General features: G+C 39.1%; 1 protein-coding gene across 1 annotated transcript in view; it reads right to left on the bottom strand.

Annotated features, from left to right (window-relative positions):
- The window catches only part of LOC126185204 (hemicentin-1-like), a 747,875-nt gene that overhangs the window by 160,584 nt on the left and 564,650 nt on the right, over positions 1-22,641 (bottom strand). The window contains exon 43 of the mRNA XM_049928085.1: positions 16,242-16,399. Within this exon, the coding sequence (XP_049784042.1) occupies positions 16,242-16,399 (158 nt within the window). The remainder of the gene's footprint in view (positions 1-16,241; positions 16,400-22,641) is intronic.

Genomic DNA, 22,641 nt, shown 5'->3' with positions numbered 1-22,641 from the left:
CAGTGTAAGTTGTGGACAATGGAGACCATTTTTTTTCCTAGTGTTATGTATACAAACACTACTATTATTTTCAAATTGTACCTGATTCTTCATGAAAAAATTCAAAGAAGAGTAAATGTATTGTGAGGCCGTTGTTTGCATGCTGTATTTTTAACAGCTGCCTACAAGAAGGTTGAGGATGTCCACAAATGAAGAAATGAATAGCAAATGGGGTGAAATGTTGCTTGTGGTTTTCTCATCTTGGACTGTCCCAACCTAATTATAAAATGCATAACACAGAAAATATGGCTCTTTTCAAATGAGCAGTCCACTGGTAGACTGGACTATTAGTCCTGTTTTCAGACTGAGATGATTATTTGTTATTTATTGGGGGTCACTGGTTACCAATGAGGTATCACCACTTCTTCAGAAAAGCAATGGAATGGCTTGACCAAATTTAATACATCCTGCGGTCTCAAGAACCCTGTCTGTATCTCTATGGAGCAACATGGTTTGAAAGAATCTTGTATAACACTATCTGTTAAAACAAATGACAAACAGTCACCGACAAAGAGGTGGGTGGCTAGAAATGATTTGAATTAAATAGAGTGTACTGCACAGGAAATTTAAACAAATGTCAGAACAGTGTAGCGATAAAATTTTCTAAGATTAGCAACAAAGGTACTGTAAGTTATCAGGCCATATTTATTTGAGCAATACACATCACATTAAATCCATGTTATTAGAAACACATCATACTAGTATGATATCTTGGACTAATCAAAGTGGAACATCATGTTATATTCATTTTGCTAGACACATAACACCACAGAAGTATGACATCTGGGAATTTTAAGACTAAGCAAGGTGGTCCCTCACTGGTTCACATATGACCATCCTAATTAGATTTGCTGTGGTTTCAATAAACAGATTAAGGCAAATGCTGGATGATCCCTACAGGAAGGACACATTTGATTTCGTTCCCCAATTAAAGATTGTGCTCCATCCCTAATGACCTCATTGTCAACTATGTTAAAACCTAATTTTTGAATTTTGTGAGTGGCTCCAGTGCATTCCAAGCAGGATAACTCATACTTAGACATTAATAAAAGAAGAAGATTTTGAAATAAAAATTATAATATTACTAAGGTTAGCTGTATATGACATGATAAGTTCATATAATTGTGCCCTCTGCCACACACCATTGGGTGGCTTGTGGAATATAAATGTAGATGTAGATGTAGATGTAGATGTAGATGTAGATATGTCTTTGGCACAACAAGGATATATGTGGTTAAGTATCTAAGACACATTTCCTAAACAGAGGTGAGTAAAATTTATTTAAATGATTAATAATAAATACAGATAAAAATTATTATTCATTATTCATGAATGGCAAATAAGAAAATTTATTTGAACCATTATTCATTTACATGAATAAAAACATTTGTGAATAGAAGCATATATGAATAAAAGATAAAATTCAAATCTAAAAACATCAACTGTTCCAGTATTTAGTCATTAATTAAAAAAAAAAAAGATGTGCTTTTCCATCTCCAGAGAAAACTTAAGGGATCCTTGATGCTAGTCTAGCTTCTGGCAGATAACTGTATTATGGATCCATTTAAGTTGCACATCCTAAATCTGATTCAAAATTGAAAAAATTAATATTCTTTAAAATCTCCACCCAGAACAATAACATGGGGGGGGGGGGGGGGGGGGAATCTACTCGAAATATTTTCCAAATTATCCTTCAGGTGCGCAGCCACAACAGCTGCTGAGCCAGGGGGCCTATAGAGACATCCAATTACCATGTCTGAGCCTCCTTTAACTGTGACCTTCACCCAAATTATTTCGCATTTCGGATCTCCGTCAATTTCCTTCGATACTATTGCACTTCTTATCGCTATAAACACGCCTCCACCTTCACTGTCCAGCCTGTCTCTGTGGTATACATTCCAATCTGAGTTTAGGATTTCATTACTGTTTACGTCTGGTTTCAGCCATCTTTCTGTCCCTAGTACTATATGGGTATTGTGATCGTTTATTAATGAGAGCAGTTCTGGGACCTTTCTATAGACGCTGGTTTATCGACGATATCACTTTTGCTAAACAGAAAAATCTTCCTGCCTTTTTTAATATTTCTATTTATGGCTGGAATCATCGATGCAGTAACCACTTTATGATCGCTGATTCCCTGTTCTGCATTAACTGTTTCAAATAGTTCAGGTCTGTTTGTCACCAGAAGGTCTAATATGTTATCGCCATGAGTCGGTTCTCTGTTTAACTGCTAAAGGTAGTTTTCAGATAAAGCACTTAAAAAAATTTCACTGGATCCTTTGTCCCTGCCGCCCTTTATGAACGTTTGAGTCTCTCAATCTATATCCGGCAAATTAAAATATTTATCGATAATCAACTTTATATGATCATTCCATTTTAAATCACTCCTAATGCTGAGCAGTTAACTGTTTGACAAAAGGCAGATTACAGAGTACCTCACGGCTCAACACAAAATTTTTGTCTCAAGTACAGATAGTGTTGAGGATCAGTGGACAAAGTTCAAAACCATTGTACAATATGCGTTAGATGAGTATGTGCCAAGCAAGATCGTAAGAGATGGCAATTGAATCTCAATGAAGACAAGTGTAATGTGCTGCGAATACATAGAAAGAAATATCCCTTATCATTTAGCTTCAATATATCAGGTCAGCAACTGGAAGCAGTTAATTCCATAAATTATCTGGGAGTACGCATTAGGAGTGATTTAAAATGGAATGATCATATAAAGTTGATCGTCGGTAAAGCAGATGCCAGACAGAGATTCTAAAAGTGTTACAGAGATGATAGATAAACTCCAGTGGAAGACTATGCAGGAGAGACACTCAGTAGCTCTGTACGGGCTTTTGTTAAAGTTTCGAGAACATACCTTCATCGAAGAGTCAAGCAGTATATTGCTCCCTCCTACGTATATCTCGCGAAGAGACCATGAGGATAAAATCAGAGAGATTAGAGCCCACACAGAAGCATACCGACAATCCTTCTTTCCACGAACAATACGAGACTGGAATAGAAGGGAGAACCGGTAGAGGTATTCAAGGTACCCTCCGCCACACACCGTTAGGTGGCTTGCAGAATATGGATGTAGATGTAGATGTAGATGTAGAGTTCCTCTCACTCATCACTGTGCAAGGCATCTTTGATACTATAGCAAAAGATGTAACTGGAAAGATGGTAGGTAGGTGGTTAGTGTTTAACGTCCCGTCGACAACGAGGTCATTAGAGACGGAGCGCAAGCTCGGGTTAGGGAAGGATCGGGAAGGAAATCAGCCATGCCCTTTCAAAGGAACCATCCCGGCATTTGCCTGAAACGTTTTAGGGAAATCACGGAAAACCCAAATCAGGATGGTTGGAGACGGGATTGAACCGTTGTCCTCCCGAATGCGAGTCCAGTGTGCTAACCACTGCGCCACCTCGCTCGGTCTGGAAAGATGAATCATTTAAAGTTCCCTTTAGCAAATTCACAATCTGTCATTAGTGATGGTTATTTCTGAGTGGGGTATAGATCAGAAGACCTTAAACTACTGTAATGTGTCAATCTGTGATGTATAGGACCAACTCTAAGCATCACAACTTGGTCAGCCATTGCTTTCAATAAATTTACACATGTGGTGCTTGTTGTGGGCATACTGCGCAATGCAGCATCTATCCAGGATATTATCCAGGCCATTAAGTTGACATTACCACCATGTTCCATCATCTTTTGGGTATGCATCTAGGACAGTAATATTTCATCTCATGATATTTCAGTGGTTAAATGTACCATCATTTTCAAAGTGGATCAGTGATTGAATTACACACACAGCCTATAATTGTGCCAAATGATTTTAATTCAGTCACTGACTCACCTTGAAGATCACTATATGGTTAAATGACAAAATATCTGAGGCTGAAATATTGCTGTCCTGAATGCACACCAAAAAGATGATGGAATATTTTATCCACCAGGAAAACTGCAAGAAACATATTACCATGTCAATGAGATATATTGTTACAATCGTTTAGTGTATGGAAACATTTTTCTGTGGGTAGACAATTAACCCTCCAACTCCTTCCACAATTACCATCTTAGCACCTTATCTATTCTGCAAAACTTACAACATCCCTGGACCAGTAGTGACAACTGGTGGGAGTAAAAAGGAGCAGCATTTCCATGCTGTCAACTGACACCTCTATGATCATTCCTATGCATGACTGTAGTACTAAATTTCAGGTGAAATTTTTGTCCAAGACAGTCTCTTTTTGTGTGTACAACATTCTGGTTATGATATAAGGGTATTTACAGTACAAAACATGAATAAAACATCATTTGTGAGGGACCACTGCTTCAGAGTGTCCACTTTTCATTTTTCACTAGTGCGTATTGCAACAGCTGCAGTATTTTAGAATCATTTATTATCCATGTACCCAAATACACTGTCAATAAACAGTATTATCATCACATCTTAGATGTGATATCTACAGCACATAGTTGATGACATATGTTACATGATGTATACTGGCAAATTATGTATTTAAAGGAAAAGGTAACCACTCTGCATGAATTTTGCTCAGTGCTATTGTAGGTAAAGTAATCAATTTACTCAATGGCAAAAAGACTTTGTGAAAACAGTAATAATTTCTGAACTGAGCAGGTTAGCAAACTGTTCACATAGCTCTGCAGAAGAGGAGCATTGTTAATGGATTAATAACAGCATTGCAAGTAACTATTATGAAAAATATGGAGCTACTTATGGCATTGGTGTGCGACATGAAAACTGATTGTTGATGTGTATGAGTGCCAACTGATGTTCTGCAGTGAGAGAACTCATCACTGAAGTGCCTAAGTTCCAGCCTCACTGGTGACTACTTAACAGTACAATAAATGTGCAACAAATAGGGCTCAATAGGGAATGGTTTGTGTTTACACCAATGCTAATGACGTGGAGACTTTAATTTGTGCAACAGTACTGAACTTGGCTGCTAGTAATTGATGATGGAAAGCAGCAATAGACAGACAGATGTCAGTGTGTGCAGAGCAAACTTTGAAAAACCAACATCTTTCAACCAGTGTGGAATGTAACCAAAGAAAGTGCAAGTATTATATGGTCCAACAAAAGCATGAAAAACACTCCTGGATAATTTGGTAATGAATTAATACTTGAGACATCAGATTTGAATGTACATGAACATTATTTTCTTGTAGAGAATGTTGTCTTTCATCAATAAAATGCATTTGATTGCACAAGAATGAGTGTTCAAACATGACTAGAAAAAACTGTTTAAGACTTCATAGGACAAATTTGGCATTTAACTTCCCAACTTATTGGTGCATATGCTCTTCTTAAGGACACTGTAGGTGCCTTCTCTTTCAGGAGAAAATAATAAGAACACTGAACTGGATTTAGCAACTACCTGGGTTCTCAAGTGTAAATTATACTGTGCAGTGCCAATAAATAAGAATTTGCTCAAGTTATAAGAGAGTGTAGTAGAAATGAGTTATAGAGTTTACTCCTAATCAACTACAGACTTTACTCCTATGCAGCTCATTGAGGCAACAAATACAATAAAACATGACCTAGTTTTCATTTGAGAGCTACTTTGTCACAAAATAGACTGATGAAAACAGCACTGCCTAATAGACTAATAAATGTGATAAAAAGAGTTTACTTGGAAAAAGTTTGGGTTCAGATGCAGGCACTTTTTCATGCTGTGCCAGATAGTTTGAAAGGCACTTAACCCTAGGATGCCTGGGGGGGGGGGGGGGGGGGGAGGGGGCTCGTTGAACCCACAATTTATTTATGTCCCCTACTTTTGCCCAAGTAACTTTCATACTACATATTCCCTTTGAGTTATTGTTTGTTGGCTATTTTATGAAACATTAGTGTCAATTTATTCTATAGAAAATTTCTGCTTTGGAAGAAAAAATAAATAAACTTATTATGGGTCCAACAAGGCCCCCCCCCCCCCCCCCCCCCCCCCACCCTACCCCCTCTGGGGCTTCCCTGCTATAGAAAATTTCCCTTAGTAGGATTTCGTATTTCTCATCTCTACAACAATGCAAGTTAGTTTCTTGTTGATTGGTATTCTTGATATTCACAACAATTGGTTTACTTTCAAAGGAAGTGATTGTTGATGTCAGTCAGCTGTTATTTATCTTGTAAACTTGCAGTGAGTTAGAGCAGTTCCCTACTGTTCGCACCCAAACATAGAAATGACTAAAAGAATATGTGACTCGTCTTTAGAAAGAGTTCTGAATGAAATTTTAGATGAAGATTCTGACTCAGGGAGTGAAAGTGAATATGAGGATGGTGTTATGGAGTATGATTCAGATCAGAAAAGTGATGTGGATGTTAGAGAAGATGAAGACAGTGCAGCTTCAGGCAGTGACCATCAGGATGTTATTGTGGCCAAGTCTGGAAGAAGGTACATAACCACACAACCTAGAATTCCTCAGAGATCTGTTGCTAATATAGTATGAGAGCAGGCAGGAGTAACTCCAGCTGGTGTTTGCCATTCACCTGGAGAAGCCTTGAAGTTACTTCTTGTGCTTGATATCATGGATGTTGTAGTAAAACATTCAAATGAAGAGGCATTTAAGCGAAATGTTACTTTGACTAATGAGAAAGAATTGTATGCCTTTATAGGAATCCTAGTACTTATGGGGGCAAATAAGGACAATTCTGTCAGTGTACATGATCTTTGGTCAGATCTAATGGGTCAGCCAGTTTACAAGGGTATTATGGCAAGAGGACATTTCAAGGAACTTATAGCAATCATAAGGTTTGATGACAAAAGTACCCACCAGCTAAGACGGGAAGCAGACAAGTTCACAGCAATCCATGATGTTTTCAACAAAGTGAATGATAGGTTTCCACTACTGTATGAACCAGGGGTCCGCCTCACCATTGATGAGATGCTCAGCTTGTTTAGAGGGCACTGCCCCTTCAAAGAATTTTGAAGGATAAACTGGGCAAGTATGGCATCCTTTTACACACAATGTCTGATGAAGTTGACAGATACATCTTGAATATGGAACCATATGCAGATAATGTTCAGAATTTGTTGAAAGAAGAACGGGGTTCAGCAGCTGTCATCAAATGTCTGGTAGCACCTGTGAAAAATACTGGTTTAAATATTACTACAGACTGATACTACACATCAGTGGATTTGGCGGAAGAGTTATAACAAGACTACAAAGTTACTACAGTAGGAACTCTCCAGTCAAATAGGAAGCATATTCCAGACATAATGAAGAACACATCATTGAGAGCTATATTCATCAATGTTCTTGTTCACAGACCCATCAACAGGTAGGCCTCCAGTAACTTTGGTGTCCTACATAGCAAAAACGAAACCAAGTAAAAACTTACTGACGTTGTCAACAATGCACCAAGATAAAGGCACTGTTGGAGGAGAGAAGAATAAAACTGAGATAAATGCATATTATAATTCCACTAAAGGTGGAATTGATACCATTGATCAAATGGCCTCTATATGTATTTTACTCTCTCATTGACATTTGTGCTATCAATGCAATCACCATATTCATCCAGCAACATCCAAGATGGAATGAAAAGAAACACAACAAATGGAAACTTTATATTCTGCAAGCTGGGATGGAACTAGTGAAATTGCAGGTAGAAGAAAGAAGTGCCAATGCAAGAGGGTTATCTAACCAAATTGTTCAATCAATGGAGACTATTCTACAAAATAAAATCAAAGAAGTGACAACAGAAGCACGTCAGCCTCCTGCAAGGAAAGGCTGGTGCCATATTTGTGTAAGAGAAGCTAAAACAAAGAAGCAGAAGTACAACAATCTAAGTAATCCAAAACAATATCGTGGACAGTGTCAAACATGTGTGTAGCACACATTCAGAAAAAATTGTGAAATGTGTCTCTCGCCTTGAAGATGAGGACTCAGAGTAGTCTATTGTATATGAACACATCTGTATTTTGTATTGTAATATGTCAGTTTTTTATTCACTCAATCCAATATTTATAACAATTAACAACATTTATAAACTGATGCATTAGTTAAAATACATAAACCATTTTGAAAGTTGTAATTTTTCGTCAGTAAACTTATTTAATACCTGAGGGCTTGCCAACCCCCCCCCCCCCCCCCCCCCCCCCCCCCCCCAGGCATTGAAGTTAGAAAAAAGGGCTTGGGCATCCTAGGGTTAAGAGTAATTTTTGCCCAATTAGTAACAAACATGTCACTATTGTATAGAATATGTGACTAAAGAGAGCTTGAATGCATGCATTCTGCAGTGTCAAATGCCTACAGAGAGAATGTGTTAGAGGTGTGAAACATAATAACGTATTTTGTTCTTCACCAGTGAAACTATGCTACAGTGACACAACATAAATGAGGCTACTAGCATTACTAATCAGTGATTTGTTGTGGTGTGTCAGAGCATGACTATTTTTGTGTCCATACACTGCAAACACTTTAATCATCTCCAAAACAGTGAAAATAAGGTTAACTCAACTATGAACATATTCTTGAACACCACCAAGAAAAGTAGTGTATGAATTGAGGCACCAAATAAACGACATTGATGCAGCAGTTAGTGCAGTTGCCACATATGTTCATCTGCAAGGTAAGAACCACCTGGATGTGCAATTGCCACATATGTTCAATTAATTATGTTCGTCTGCAAGGTAAGAACCATCTGAATGTCACATATCTGTATTCATTCCTTCCACTGCTCTTAATACTTCTGCAAGTCATTTATCATGAAACTGTGCAGGAGTTCCATTTTTTGCTTTTCGGCAGAGCAAAAGGACACATCTGTAATGAACTGCTCATTCACAGTTACAGATCTGGTCAGTTTTAGTTAAACATGTCACTGAGTAAGGATACAGTTGAAAAATAACAAAGCACTAACATTCCATGCCAAATAGTTCCTTCATGTACATCTATACACATTCTCTGCAAGCCATCAAATGGTTCAAATGGCTCTGAACACTATGGGACTTAACTTCATTAGGTCATCAGTCCCCTAGAACTTAGAACTACTTAAACTGAACTAACCTAAGGACATCACACACATCCATGCCTGAGGCAGGATTCTAACCTGCGACCGTAGCAGTCGCGCTGTTCCAGACTGTAACGCCTAGGATGGCTCGGCCACTCCAGCCGTCCTGCAAGCCATCATATGCTGCATGATGGAAAGTACCTTGTGGCACTGCAAGTCATTCCATTTCTTCTTATACTCACAAATGGGGTGAGGGAAATACAACTGTCTATAAGTCTACATGCTTTCACACAAACCCTGATCTTATTTTGTCTTTGTGGCCCCTATGTGATGTGTATGTTGGTGGCAGTAGGATCATTCTCTAGTCTGTTGCTGCTGTTGACTCTCTAAACTTTCTCAATAGTATTTCAGAGGAAGAACTTCTTATTCTCTGCTGGAATTGCAGTTTGTTCCAGGAGAATTCCCCTGACACTTGTGTTTTGACTGAACCTACTGGTAACAAATCTAGCAGCTCACCCCTGAATTGATTCAATGTCTTCTTTTAATCTAACTTGGTGGGGATCCCAAACACTCAAGCAGTACTCAAGAACTGGTCGTACAAGTGTTCTTTAGGTAGTCTTCTATATAGGAGGGGTATACTATTGGGGAAAGATCTGGGAATCTTGCTGGCCATGGTAGTACCTGAACATCATGCACACAGTTCACAGACACATGCCACATGTGGAAGAGCATCGTTTTGTTGAAAAATGGTGCCATAACACTGTCACATTCAGACATAGGAATACTGTGATGTACCGTTATACTGTCAAAGTTTCCTCAGTGACTACAAGCTCTGGCTTAAAGTCATATCCATACTATGATACTCACACTATGATGCCAGGATTAACACCACTGTGCCTTCCCAAAACAATGGAAGAAAGGGACTTCCCCCCATGTTACCATCATAGTCACCAACCATGGTCATTTGGAGTAGTGAAGAACTATGATTCATCACTGAACAGAGTGCAATATCACTCATCAGCAGTCCATGTTTTCCAAACATGGCACCACTCCAAATGTAGCTGTTTGTTTTGTAATGTTAATGGTGCAGGGAATCCATTACCCATTCCCAGATAGCAGGCACAGATGTGAAGAGGTTATGATGATGATGATGATGATGTTTGGTTTGTGGGGCGCTCAACAGCGTGGTTATCAGCGACCGTACAATGTCCCAACCTTTGCTCAGTCCAATTTCGCCACTTTCCTGGATGATGATGAAATGATGAGGACAACACAAACACCCAGTCATCTCGAGGCAGGTGAAAATCCCTGACCCCGCCGGGAATTGAACCCGGGACCCCGTGCTCGGGAAGCGAGAACACTACCGCGAGACCACAAGCGGTGGACTGAAGAGGTTATAGTATACTTGGTGCACAATACAGTGCTCCTCCATTGTGGTAATCATACATACTCTACCAGAAGCTTGATGACAAGTATGACTGCCCTCATGTTCCCATACAATGCAACATAGGGCTACTGGCACATTAGAATGCCCCATAAATTTCGATATTGCATGGTTTGACTAGACAGACAAATGGAGACCGACAATAAGGCTTTTTTCAAACTGTCAGGTGCTGATAGTGCTCTCTAATATGCATACACAACATGTCTGTGTCCTTCACAGCAATTACTCAACATTTGACACTGTTCACACCCTTGATATATCCTACCAGACCTCATAATAACATTGAACACAAACAACACTAATGCTCTGTGGTGAATGTTCTATCTGCCACAGAAAATTGCAACTCTAATGATTCACACATGCATCGGTGATGTGTAAACATGTGAGTTACATTGACATCTGACCAAGTCTTTCTGGTGCTTCACTTTTTTTGTCAGGCAGCGTACAAGGTTATAACTCTTAGAAAGTGACAATTCATGCAGCGAAACAAGTATGATGCCATCAGAAATGTGCTAATAATTTCACAAATTCACCTACTAAGATATAAAATTATCATCAGCATCATCATCTTGAACAGTTTCCAGCCTCTGGCCAGGTCTGTATGGAACACAGGCATCTCCAAAATCTCCTGTCTTGCCACTGTCTCTCCATCTTCACCTTGGTCTCGTCTTCTCCTTTCCAGTTTCATCTCATGTATCCTCCTGGGTATCCTCTTCTCCTTCATTCTCTTAACATAACCATACCATCTCAGCCTTGATTTCTCTATCTCCTCCTGTAATGGTTCCACCTTCATTAACTCTCTAATCTGCTCATTTCTTAACCTGTCTATCTTTGACACTCCAATACTTTTTTTCAAGAATTTCATCTCATTAGCTTGTACTTTGCTTTTCTCTCTTCCTTTCATAATTCAGGTTTCTGATGCATGTGTCAGGATTGGGACATAGTATGAATGGTATATAACCTTTTTACTCATTTGGGGTACATCCTTGCTCCATATTAAGCTTCTGACACTCTTCTGAAATGCTTCTGCTTTCCTTCCCTGCTCGTTTATTTCTCTGTCATTTTTTCCATCTTCTTGTATCAGGCTTCCTAGGTACTTAAAACTCTCCACTCTCCTCAATCGTTCCTCACCAATTGTTATTCCATTTGTTCCTCTCTCCTTCTTTCTTGTTGTGATAATCATCTCACTCTTACTTATACTATATTTCATCCCATATTTTTGTACTGTTCATTCCCATATGTCCAACTGCTCTTGTACTTCCTCCTCCTTACTCCCCCAGATCATCAGATCATCTGCAAACACCGTAGCTTTCATCTTCCTTCCACCAATTACTTGTGCTACTGTACTCATTATATCATCCATCACTACAATGAAGAGTAATGGTGAAACTGCACTTCCCTGCCTCAAGCCATTCTTCTGTTCAATCCAGGCTGATCTCTCTCCTCCCGCTTTCACACAGCTCATACTTCCATGGTACATTTCCCTTATCCTCCAAATAATCTGTTTTGCTTCTCCTCTGTTCTCCAGGGCTTTCACACTTTGCTTCTACATACACTACCAAATGCTTTTTCAATGTCCAGGAAGTCCATTAGTAGATCTATTCCATATTCATAGTGCTGTTCCTGCAGTTGTCTTACAGCAAAAATTAGATCCACTGTGGACCATCCTGTTCTGAAGCCATGTTGCTCTTCTCTCATTCTTTCTTCTAATTTTGCCAGCCCCCCCCCCCCCCCCCCCCCCCCCACGAACCATGGATCTTGCCATTGGTGGGGAGGCTTGCGTGCCTCAATGCTACAGATAGCTGTACCATAGGTGCAACCAAAACGGAGAGGTATCTGTTGAGAGACCAGACAAACATGTGATTCCTGAAGAGGGGCAGCAGCCTTTTCAGTAGTTGCAGGGGCAACAGTCTGGGCGACTGACTGATCTGGCCTTGTAACACTAGCCAAAACAGCCTTGCTGTGCTGGTACTGTTAACGGCTGAAAGCAAGTGGAAACTACAGCCATAATTTTTCCTGAGGTCATGCAGCTTTAAAATATGGTTAAATGATGATGGCGTCCTCTTGGGTAAAATATTCCTGAGGTAAAATAGTCCCCCATTCAGATCTCCGGGCAGGGACTACTCAGGAGGACGTTGTTATCATGAGAAAGAAAACTGGTGTTGTACAGGTCAGAGTGTGGTATAATCAGATCCCTTAATAGGGCAGGTAGGCTAGAAAATATAAAAAAGGAAATGGATAGGTTAAAGTTAGATGTAGTGGGAGTTAGTGAAGTTCAGTGGCAGGAGGAACAAGACTTCTGGTCAGGTGAATACAGGGTTATAAATACAAAATCAAATAGGGGTAATGCAGGAGCAGGTTTAATAATGAATAAAAAATATGAATGTGGGTAAGCTACTAAAAACAGCATAGTGAGTGCATTATTGTGGCCAAGATAGATACGAAGCCCACACCTACCTCAGTAGTACAAGTTTATATGCCGTCTAGCTCCGCAAATGAAGATATTGATGAAATGTATAATGAGATAAAAGAAATTATTCAGATAGTAAAGGGAGACGAAAATTTATTAGTCATGGGTGACTGGAATTTGATAGTAGGAAAAGGAAGAGAAGGAAATGTAATAGATGAATGTGAAATGGGGGTAAGGAATGAAAGAGGAAGCCACCTGGTAGAATTCTGCACAGAGCATAACTTAATCATAGCTAACACTTGGTTCAAGAATCATGAAAGAAGGTTGTATACATGGAAGAAGCCTGGCGATTCAGATAGATTATATAATGGTAAGACAGAGATTTTAGAACCGAGTTTTAAATTACAAGACATTTCCAGGGGCAGATGCGGACTCTGACCACAATTTATTGGTTATGAACTGTAGATTAAAACTAAAGAAACTGCAAAAAGGTGGGAATTTAAGGAGATGAGACCTGGATAAAATGACAGAACCAGAGGTTGTAGAGAGTTTCAGGGAGAGCATTAGGGAATGATTGACAGGAATGGGGGAAAGAAATACAGTAGAAGAAGAATGGGTAGCTTTGAGAGATGAAATAGTGAAGGCAGCAGAGGATAAAATAGGTAAAAAGACAAGGGTTAACAGAAATTCTTGAGTAACAGAAGAGGTACTGAATTTAATTGATGAAAGGAGAAAATATAAAAACAGAGTAAATGAAGCAGGCAAAATGGAATACAAACGTCTCAAAAATTAGATCGACAGGAAGTGCAAAATGGCTAAGCAGGGATGGCTAGAGGACAAATGTAAGGATGTAGAGGCATATATCACTAGGGTTAAGATAGATACTGGCTGCAGGAAAATTAAAGAGACCTTTGGAGAAAAGAGAACGACTTGCATGAATATCAAGAGCTCAGATGGAAACCCAGTTCTAAGCAAAGATGGGAAAGCAGAAAGGTGGAAGGAGTATATAGAGGGTCTATACAAGGGCGATGTACTTGAGGACAATATTATAGAAATGGAAGAGGATGTAGATGAAGATGAAATGGGAGATATGATACTGCATGAAGAGTTTGACAGAGCACTTAAAAACCTAAGTCAAAACAAGGCCCTGGGAGTAGACAACATTCCATTAGAACTACTGATAGCCTTGGGAGAGCCAGCCCTGACAAAACTCTACCATCTGGCGACCAAGATGTATGAGACAGGTGAAATACCCTCAGACTTCAAGAAGAATATAATAATTCCAATCCCAAAGAAATCAGGGGTTGACAGATGTGAAAATTACTGAACTATTAGTTTAATAAGCCACAGCTGCAAAATACTAACATGAATTCTTTACAGATGAATGGAAAAACTGTTAGAAGCTGACCTCGGGGAAGATCAGTTTGGATTCCGTAGAAATGTTGGAACATGTGAGGCAATACTGACCCTATGACTTATCTTAGAAAATAGATTACGGAAAGGCAAACCTTCATTTCTAGCATTTGTAGACTTAGAGAAAGCTTTTGACAATGTTGACTGGAATACTCTCTTTCAAATTCTGAAGGTGGCAGGGATAAAATACAGGGACCAAAAGGCTATATACAATTTGTACAGAAACCAGATGGCAGTTATAAGAGTTGAAGGGTGTGAAAGGGAAGCAGTGGTTGGGAAGGGAGTGAGACAGGGTTGTAGCCTATCCCCAATGTTATTCAATCTCTATATTGAGCAAGCAGTAAAGGAAACAAATGAAAAATTTGGAGTAGGAATTAAAATCCATGGAGAAGGAATTAAAACTTTGAGATTTGCCGATGACATTGTAATTCTGTCAGAGACAGCAAAGGACCTGGAAGAGCAGTCGAACAGAATGGACAGTGTCTAGAAAGGAGGATATAAGATGAACATCAACAAAAGTAAAATGAGGATAATGGAATGTAGTCGAATTAGATCAGGTGATGCTGAGGGTATTAGATTAGGAAATGAGATGCTTAAAGTAGTAAAAGTGGGTACAATCAGAGGTCCACAGGCAATTGTGAACATTTTATCATTAAGGCACTGACCATCTTGTCTCGCAATGGGATAACGTATTAACAGTTATGAAAATTACTTCTGAAATAATAAACAGTTTATTTACTTTTTCTGTCTGTCTTCTTTTTATTTGACTGCCTTTTATACATAGTTTCACCTAAGACTTCTTGTAGCAATTTTCAAAGATTGTCAATGCCACTCAAGTGGTACAAGCAGTTTGCAGAGGGCTGAAATGCCAGCCCTAAACCACATGCATCCCACCAAACTTGAAATTCTAAACCAAGCTGGCCACCACTTCTTTCCCTAGCTTGTTTACCTGAAGTGCGTTCACACACTCTCATAACTGAACCGGAATTACTCAGTGGGTGGTGTTCACAAATTATGCACACTGATACCACTTCTCAGGTTAAGCTACACAATTAAAAATTGCTGATTAACATCTTAACATCTGGAAAGCTACTCGTACAGCACAGCTATTGCTAGGCAACCTGGGAAAAGATAATGAACATCTGTATGTCAGTTTCTGAAGTTACTGTTGCTGAGTTTGTATTTTCTTGATAGCCTGTGTAAAGATGGCTACAAATTTGTTTACAGTGTGCAGCATGTTTTTAAATGTTGCTTTTTAGCTAAGTGTGTAGGTGCCAGTCCACAAATCCAAAGGTCTGGGATTCAATCCCCAGTCCGTCAAAAGATTTTTCCTGAGACTTATCAATATTTTTACCTCTGACAATGACTGTTAATGTGCAGAAAGTGAAGGTGCACCATAATTCAGTCTATGTTGAACTGTAGGTCCCACTATAGCTGGCTGGGAAAGACAGATTGGACTCAGATGAAGGCAAAGGCATATCACCTATAATAGGACTGTGTGTAGTAAAGTAAGGTGGTGTTCAAATAATGTTTTAGTTGTGGACTGTTTTACCTTTTTGCAGTAGCACAAACATGATCAAAAGCTCTAGCATGCAAGAGAGCAAGGTCAGAGCAGCTGCACTTGTAGGCATAGATACAGTATGGAAACTAAACGTATTATTTGTTCAACTGAGAGTTAACTTTTCCCCCAAGGCTTAACATACTGCCAGTAGTGAAATTCATCGGTAAAGTAGATTTGTTGACATTTTAGCTTATGAAACATCATACGCACTCTCTTCTATTCAGTGATTCAAAATACAAGAAACAGAGAAAGTCTCAGACATGAATCTAGCACCTTTGCTGATACCAGTTCAATTTTTTAGCACTTTTTTGAGTGATACCTATCTTTATACAATGATAATAAGAGACTGCAATCATAATTTGGTAATATATTTGTGCAATTTTGTGTACAGATTCATACTTAATTTGAAAATACCTGGACATTTCTGCATGTTACAAGTTGACATTTCAGATGTTGAACCAATACAAGGCTTTCCACCATAATCTGGACGTGGATTTGCACAATGTCTCCCTCTATACTTTACTCCATAGCCACATGAAACACTGCATGAACCCCAATCAGACCACTCTGACCTGCAAAAGAAAAACAATTGACTTTTTTGTATTAAAAATTAAGGAAGTTCTGCAGATAAAATTAAAATAGAAAAATTGTGTTCTGAGAAAAATTGATCACCAGTAGCATGACCTGTAAATCATAAGTTATGGCCAGAGTACAGACAATACTCTAAATTAGTCTGTTCCTCCTCCATCCCACAAGGGATCTGCAAGTGGTTGGAGCTTCTCACGTGACATGTGTAAGCAGTTGGCTACCAGCAAAGTGGCCTTACACTTATTAGCCAGAACATTATGACCACCTACATAATAGCTGGTAGTTCCACCTTGGGCATGGATAACAGTGGTGATATGCCATGGCATGGAAGCAGTGAGGCCTTGGTAGGTTGCTGGAGGGAATTGGTACCACGCCTGCACACACAAGTAGCCCAATTCCTGTAAATTCCAGGGAAAGGCGATGATCTCAGATGTCACATTCAGTAACATCCCAGATGTGTTCGATCGTGTTCGTATTTGGTGAGTTGGGGAGCCAGCACATCAACTGGAACTCAACACTGTGTTTCTTGAACCACTCTATCACACTCCTGGCCTTGTGACATGTCACATTATCTAGCAGAAACATGCCACTGCAGTCAGGAAATTATGATTGTTGTGAATGGGGGTACATGGTCTCCAACCAGTGTATGATACTCCTTGGCTATCATGAATTCTTGCACAAGCTCTACTGGGCCCATAGATGCTCACATGAATGTTCCTCAGAGCATAATGGACCCACCACCACCTTTTTTCATTCCACAGTACAGGTATCAAGGGGCTATTCTCCTGGAAGATGACAGATTTGCTCCCTTCCATCGGCATGATGAAGAAGGTATTGGGATTTATCAGGCTGTGCAACACTCAGCTACTGCACCAACATCCAGTACCAATGATTATGCGCTCATTTCAGTTGTAGCTGCTGATATCATGGTGTTAACATTGGCACATGAATGGGCCATCAAGTGTGGAGGCCCACGTTAGAACTGTTCAGTGCACTGTGTGTTCATACACACTTTTACACTAACCAGCATTAAAGTCTGATGTTAGTTCTGCCATAGTTCAGCACCTGTCATGTTTTACCAGTCTGCCCGGCCTATGATGTCAGATATCTGCAATGAGGGGGGCTGCTCAACTCCATAACATCTGGATGTGGTTTCACCAAATGCTGAGGGCACTCACCACAGTACTCTTCAAACACCCCACACATTATGCAGTTTCGTAGATGCTTGTGCTGAGCTCCAGGCCATCACAATCTGCCCTCAGTCAGACACAGATGGATCGTGAGCTTTCCCCATTCTACACATGGTCGGCACAGTCACTGATACTACATGCTTTGAGCATGTGCCTGACTGGCAGTCATTCCTTGCCAGGTGATAATGCTGTCACCTGGATGGGTTTATATTAATAGTAGGTCAGTGGTCATAATGTTCTGGCTGATCAGTGTCTTTCTGTTGCTTGTGCAATGTCATTTAGCACAACTAAGGGTCAGCAATATTGCACATCTGATGCTCAAAAGCATTTGTGTTATAAATGTAATACAGTTTGTAGTGAAGTTCACAGTAATTATGACTTCCAGATGTAATCCACTGCCAGTTTCACTTTGTTAAGACAAAACATTTCTTGTTTATTGAGAAAGATGGACTGCCTCAGTGTCTTGTGTGTCATAAGACACTCAGTACACAGAAGAGGTAAAATATGTGGTGGCCATATGTTTCTCTTCATGAGGTACTGTATCATTAGTTAGATGGCACAGCAAAAAAGCAACTCATTGCTGCACAGAAGCGCAATGTATAGAAAAATTAAATCAGTGCCCAAAACATTTCATACATACAGTTTCTGTGTGTTCTTCATATGCATTAATTTTGATTAATAAATGAGTTTCATCCCATTAATTTTAGACGGCCAATGTGGAAGAACATGTAAATCACATGGTGTTGCATGGGGGTGGGTGGAGATGTGTATCATACAGTAATGGCTGGCACCCCTCTATGGTATTGTAATGTATTTCTTGTAAACAAAGGAAAAAAGTATACCACATGACAGAAGTCTGAATTCCTTCATATGCGCTTGGAATCTGTTTGTTGCCATTGCAAAGTGGAAACTGTTTGTCAACACTAGAACATTCCGATGAAAGGGAGGTTGTTCCAAGGGACTGTTAGTTCCTTTCACAAACACATCAATGTCCACATCATCAGTATAATAGACCTGGGATGTGTCATCATGGGCTTTGCCTTGTTTGTTTTGGTGTTTGGGTCTTTCCTCATGAGAAGATTGTGGGCTCTTGATGATGTGTGGCACATTCCTTATCGCTCTCTGTCTGTAGACATAAAGATGGGGCCTATGATGTTCTCTTTCAAAGGAAATTCATGGTGGCATGAGGGCCACTACTAAGTGCAGTCTAAAGCTGCTACAGTCTGTATTGCACAAATTTTATCTCAAATGGTGTTTTGGCAACTGAAGTAATGATGCTATAAAGGTTTGTGATTTTCAAGTCATCTGCCTATTTTTGGCTTCTGTAGCTTCCAAGTAATTATAAAATGGGATAATTTATCAAGGAAGATTTTGGTAGAGACAAATATAACTACAGGCATTCACTGTCCATCAAAAAAGATCCTGGACTGATTTTCTTCATGACTTATAAGCAATGCCTGTGCAGTAACTACATTGGCAGCTTGAACTAACAACTGTAAACAATAAATATGCATTTGACCAGTCAGTTGTGGGTAGGCAGTGTTAAATAATGGACATGCAGCCATTGTGTATCAGTGTTGTTGTGTTACAGATCATAATGGAGCAACATCTCTAACTCAAATGTTCAAGACATTCCCCAGAATGTTTTGAAGAAGTGAAAAGTGCAGGTAAAGACTGGTCCACAAACCCTGACTTCTAAACAAAAACAACAACATGTTGTGTAGTGTTTCAGATTTTATAATTGAAACACTGTCAGCCTTTACCACCTGAACAACATCAATTATGCTGAATTATTTATTTGTAAGTAATATGTGTATTGTGAATGCTGTACTGAAGCACTGTGTCTCTTTCTATCTGTTACATGTACAACACATGAGTTCCTGACAAGGTGGTGCAGTGATGATCTCCCAATGTGGTGAGAGGCAGAGCTGGTCACTATACAAGGCCCTGATGGCCAATGCCTGAAAGGCATACGGGAAGACACTGACATGAATTCTCTAAAATACTACTGAGTAAAAACAAAATGAATACTTATTTAAATTTTAATACCCCTATATCTGATCTTGAAGAGTGAACATTAAACATGTATCGGGCTTATATGTTCTTAAGAACATTTTTTCTTGTTGTGTCATTTACACACTCAAGTAACGACTGTACTGAATATTAAAAGTAATTCATGAAATATTAGGAATTTTTGTGCTTGTTCACTCAATCAGTCATTTTTTAAATGAAATATAATAAACAGTGAGGCAGACTACTTCCTCCTGACTGCTACAACTATGTACCATCTACTTATTGTGTTAATAGCTAATGAAGAAATAACTTCAGACATTAGTGAAAAGTATAGTCTTTGAGCAGATGGGTGATTGTTTTGCAATTCTCCTAAACTATGCCTAAACAGTTTAAAAAAATGAAATTTTCTTCTGGTCTCTTCTCAGTTGGTTAAACCAATCTCATACTAAGTTACAACTTATTGTAAAAACAGTAACTGAATACTGATAAATAACAAGAGATATAAGAAGCTAAGAAAAATCTAAGGCATGACACTATGCCATCCAGTTAACATAAACACATGAATCAAGAGCCTTATCTGACAGACCTGAATATCAGAATTTCTTTGTGAAGACCACAGTAGATATCTGCTGTGACTTGACTGAAGAGCAAAATGTGGGAAATCTTCTCAAAAAAATCATCATGGGTGATGAGACTTCATAATATCTATATGAATGTACCATAAAATGACAAAGTGCAAAATTTCACATGAAGAGTTGATGCTTTGATGACATAACTGACATTCAAGACAACGAGAGTTGAACAGCCTCCCAAAGAAGGACTTTTCTGACAGTTTAACATGTATGAATGTCCTGTGCATTGTACTTGATTGAGGGGAGACTATGTAATAAACCTGAAGCATTAAAACCACCATCTTAGCTTTTCTCTATTTCTATTAATTCAGTCTCAAAACTTTTTAGACTGATGGGTTACATCACTGGCTTCCTGGTTTCCAGAAGGATCTTGGGGCAGTTGCATATAACTATAAACATAATTTCTGATGCCAATCTATAGTAAAACTGTGGAACACAATTTATGCTCACATATTGTGGCATTTTGGAGACTGAAAATGAACTACATAAGAATAAACATGGATACTGAAAATGGCAGGGGTTGCCCTGTTCAGAAGTCAGTGTATACAGCTATAACCAGATCAATAGCATATTCCTTGATTTCATATAGGCTTCTGATAGAGATCTTCATTTTAAATTGCTCTGTTCAGAAGACAGTATACAGGGTGGTCCATTGATAGTGACTGGGCCAAATATCTCATGAAATAAGCATCAAATGAAAAAACTACAAAGAACGAAAGTTGTCTAGCTTGAAGGGGGAAAGCAGATGGCGCTATGGTTGGCATGTTAGATGGTGCTGCCATAGGTCAAACGGGTATCAACTGCATTTTTGTAAATAGGATCCTCATTTTTTATTACAAATTCGTGTAGTATGTAAAGAAATATGAATGTTTTAGTTGGACCACTTTTTTCGCTTTGTGATAGATGGCGCTGTAATAGTCACAAACGTATAAGTACGTGGTATTGCGTAACATTCCGCCAGTGCAGATGGTATTTGCTTCGTGATACATTAGCCGTGTTAAAATGGACCGTTTACCACTTGCAGAAAGGGTCAATATCGTGTTGATGTATGGCTATTGTGATCAAAATGCCCAACAGGCATGTGCTATGTATGCTGCTCAGTATCCTGGACGACATCATCCAAGTGTCCAGATAGTTAGGTTATTTAAGGAAACAGGAAGTGTTCAGCCACATGTGAAACGTCAACCATGACCTGCAACAAATGATGATTCCCAAGTAGGTGTTTTAGCTGCTGTCGTGGCTTGGCGGGTTAATGTACGGTGCGGCATTATGGGAGGAAGGATAATTGGCCCCCATTTTATCAATGGAAATCTAAATGGTGCAATGTATGCTGATTTCCTACGTAATTTTCTACCAATGTTACTACAAGATGTTTCACTGCATGACAGAATGGCGATGTACTTCCAACATGATGGATGTCTGGCACAAAGCTCGCATGTGGTTGAAGTGGTGTTGAATATCATATTTCATGACAGGTGGAGTGGTCACTGAAGCACCCTGCACGTTCATTAGATCTAACGTCCCCTGATTTCTTTCTGTCTGGAAAATTGAAGGATATTTGCTATCGTGATCCACCGACAATGCCTGACAACATGCATCAGCGCATTGTCAATGCATGTATGAATATTACAGAAGGCAAACTACTTGCTGTTGAGAGGAATGTCGTTACATGTATTGCCAAATGCATTGAGGTTGTCCAACAACATCATTTTGAGCATTTATTGCATTAATGTGGTATTTACAGGTAATCACACTGTAACAGCATGAGTTCTCAGAAATGATAAGTTCACAAAGGTACATGTATCACATTGGAACAACTGAAATAAAATGTTCAAATGTACCTATGTTCTGTATTTTAATTTAAAAAACCTACCTGTTACCAACTGTTCATCCAAAATTGTGAGCCATATGTTTGTGACTATTACAGCAACATCTATCACAAAACGAAAAAAGTGGTCCAACTAAAAGATTCATATTTCTTTATGTACTACACGAATATGTAATAAAAAATGGGGGTTCCTGTTTTAAAAAATGCAGTTGATATCTGTTTGACCTATGGCAGCGCCATCTAGTGGGGCCAACCATAGCGTCATCTGGTTTCCCCCTTTAAGGTAGACAAGTTTTGTTCTTTGTAGTTTTTTCGTTTGACACTTATTTTGTGAGATATTTGGCCCAGTCACGATCAATGGACCATCCTGTATACAGTATGACCAGATAAATAGCATACTTCTTGACTTCATATAGGCTTCTGGTACAGTTCTGCATTTTAAATAACTGTTACCAGTCACTTTTATTGACCTTCAGACAATACATCTTTTTGCAGCATTAAATATCCTTTGTCTGGTGGATTTATTTAAATCAGCAAGGTACAAACAGATGTTTTGGGGAAAC

Source organism: Schistocerca cancellata, chromosome 4 (genome assembly GCF_023864275.1).
Source record: "Schistocerca cancellata isolate TAMUIC-IGC-003103 chromosome 4, iqSchCanc2.1, whole genome shotgun sequence".
NCBI classification, from domain to species: Eukaryota; Metazoa; Arthropoda; class Insecta; order Orthoptera; family Acrididae; genus Schistocerca; species Schistocerca cancellata.
Note: the sequence above shows the minus strand (reverse complement) of the source record. Positions and strands in the feature narration are given on the sequence as shown.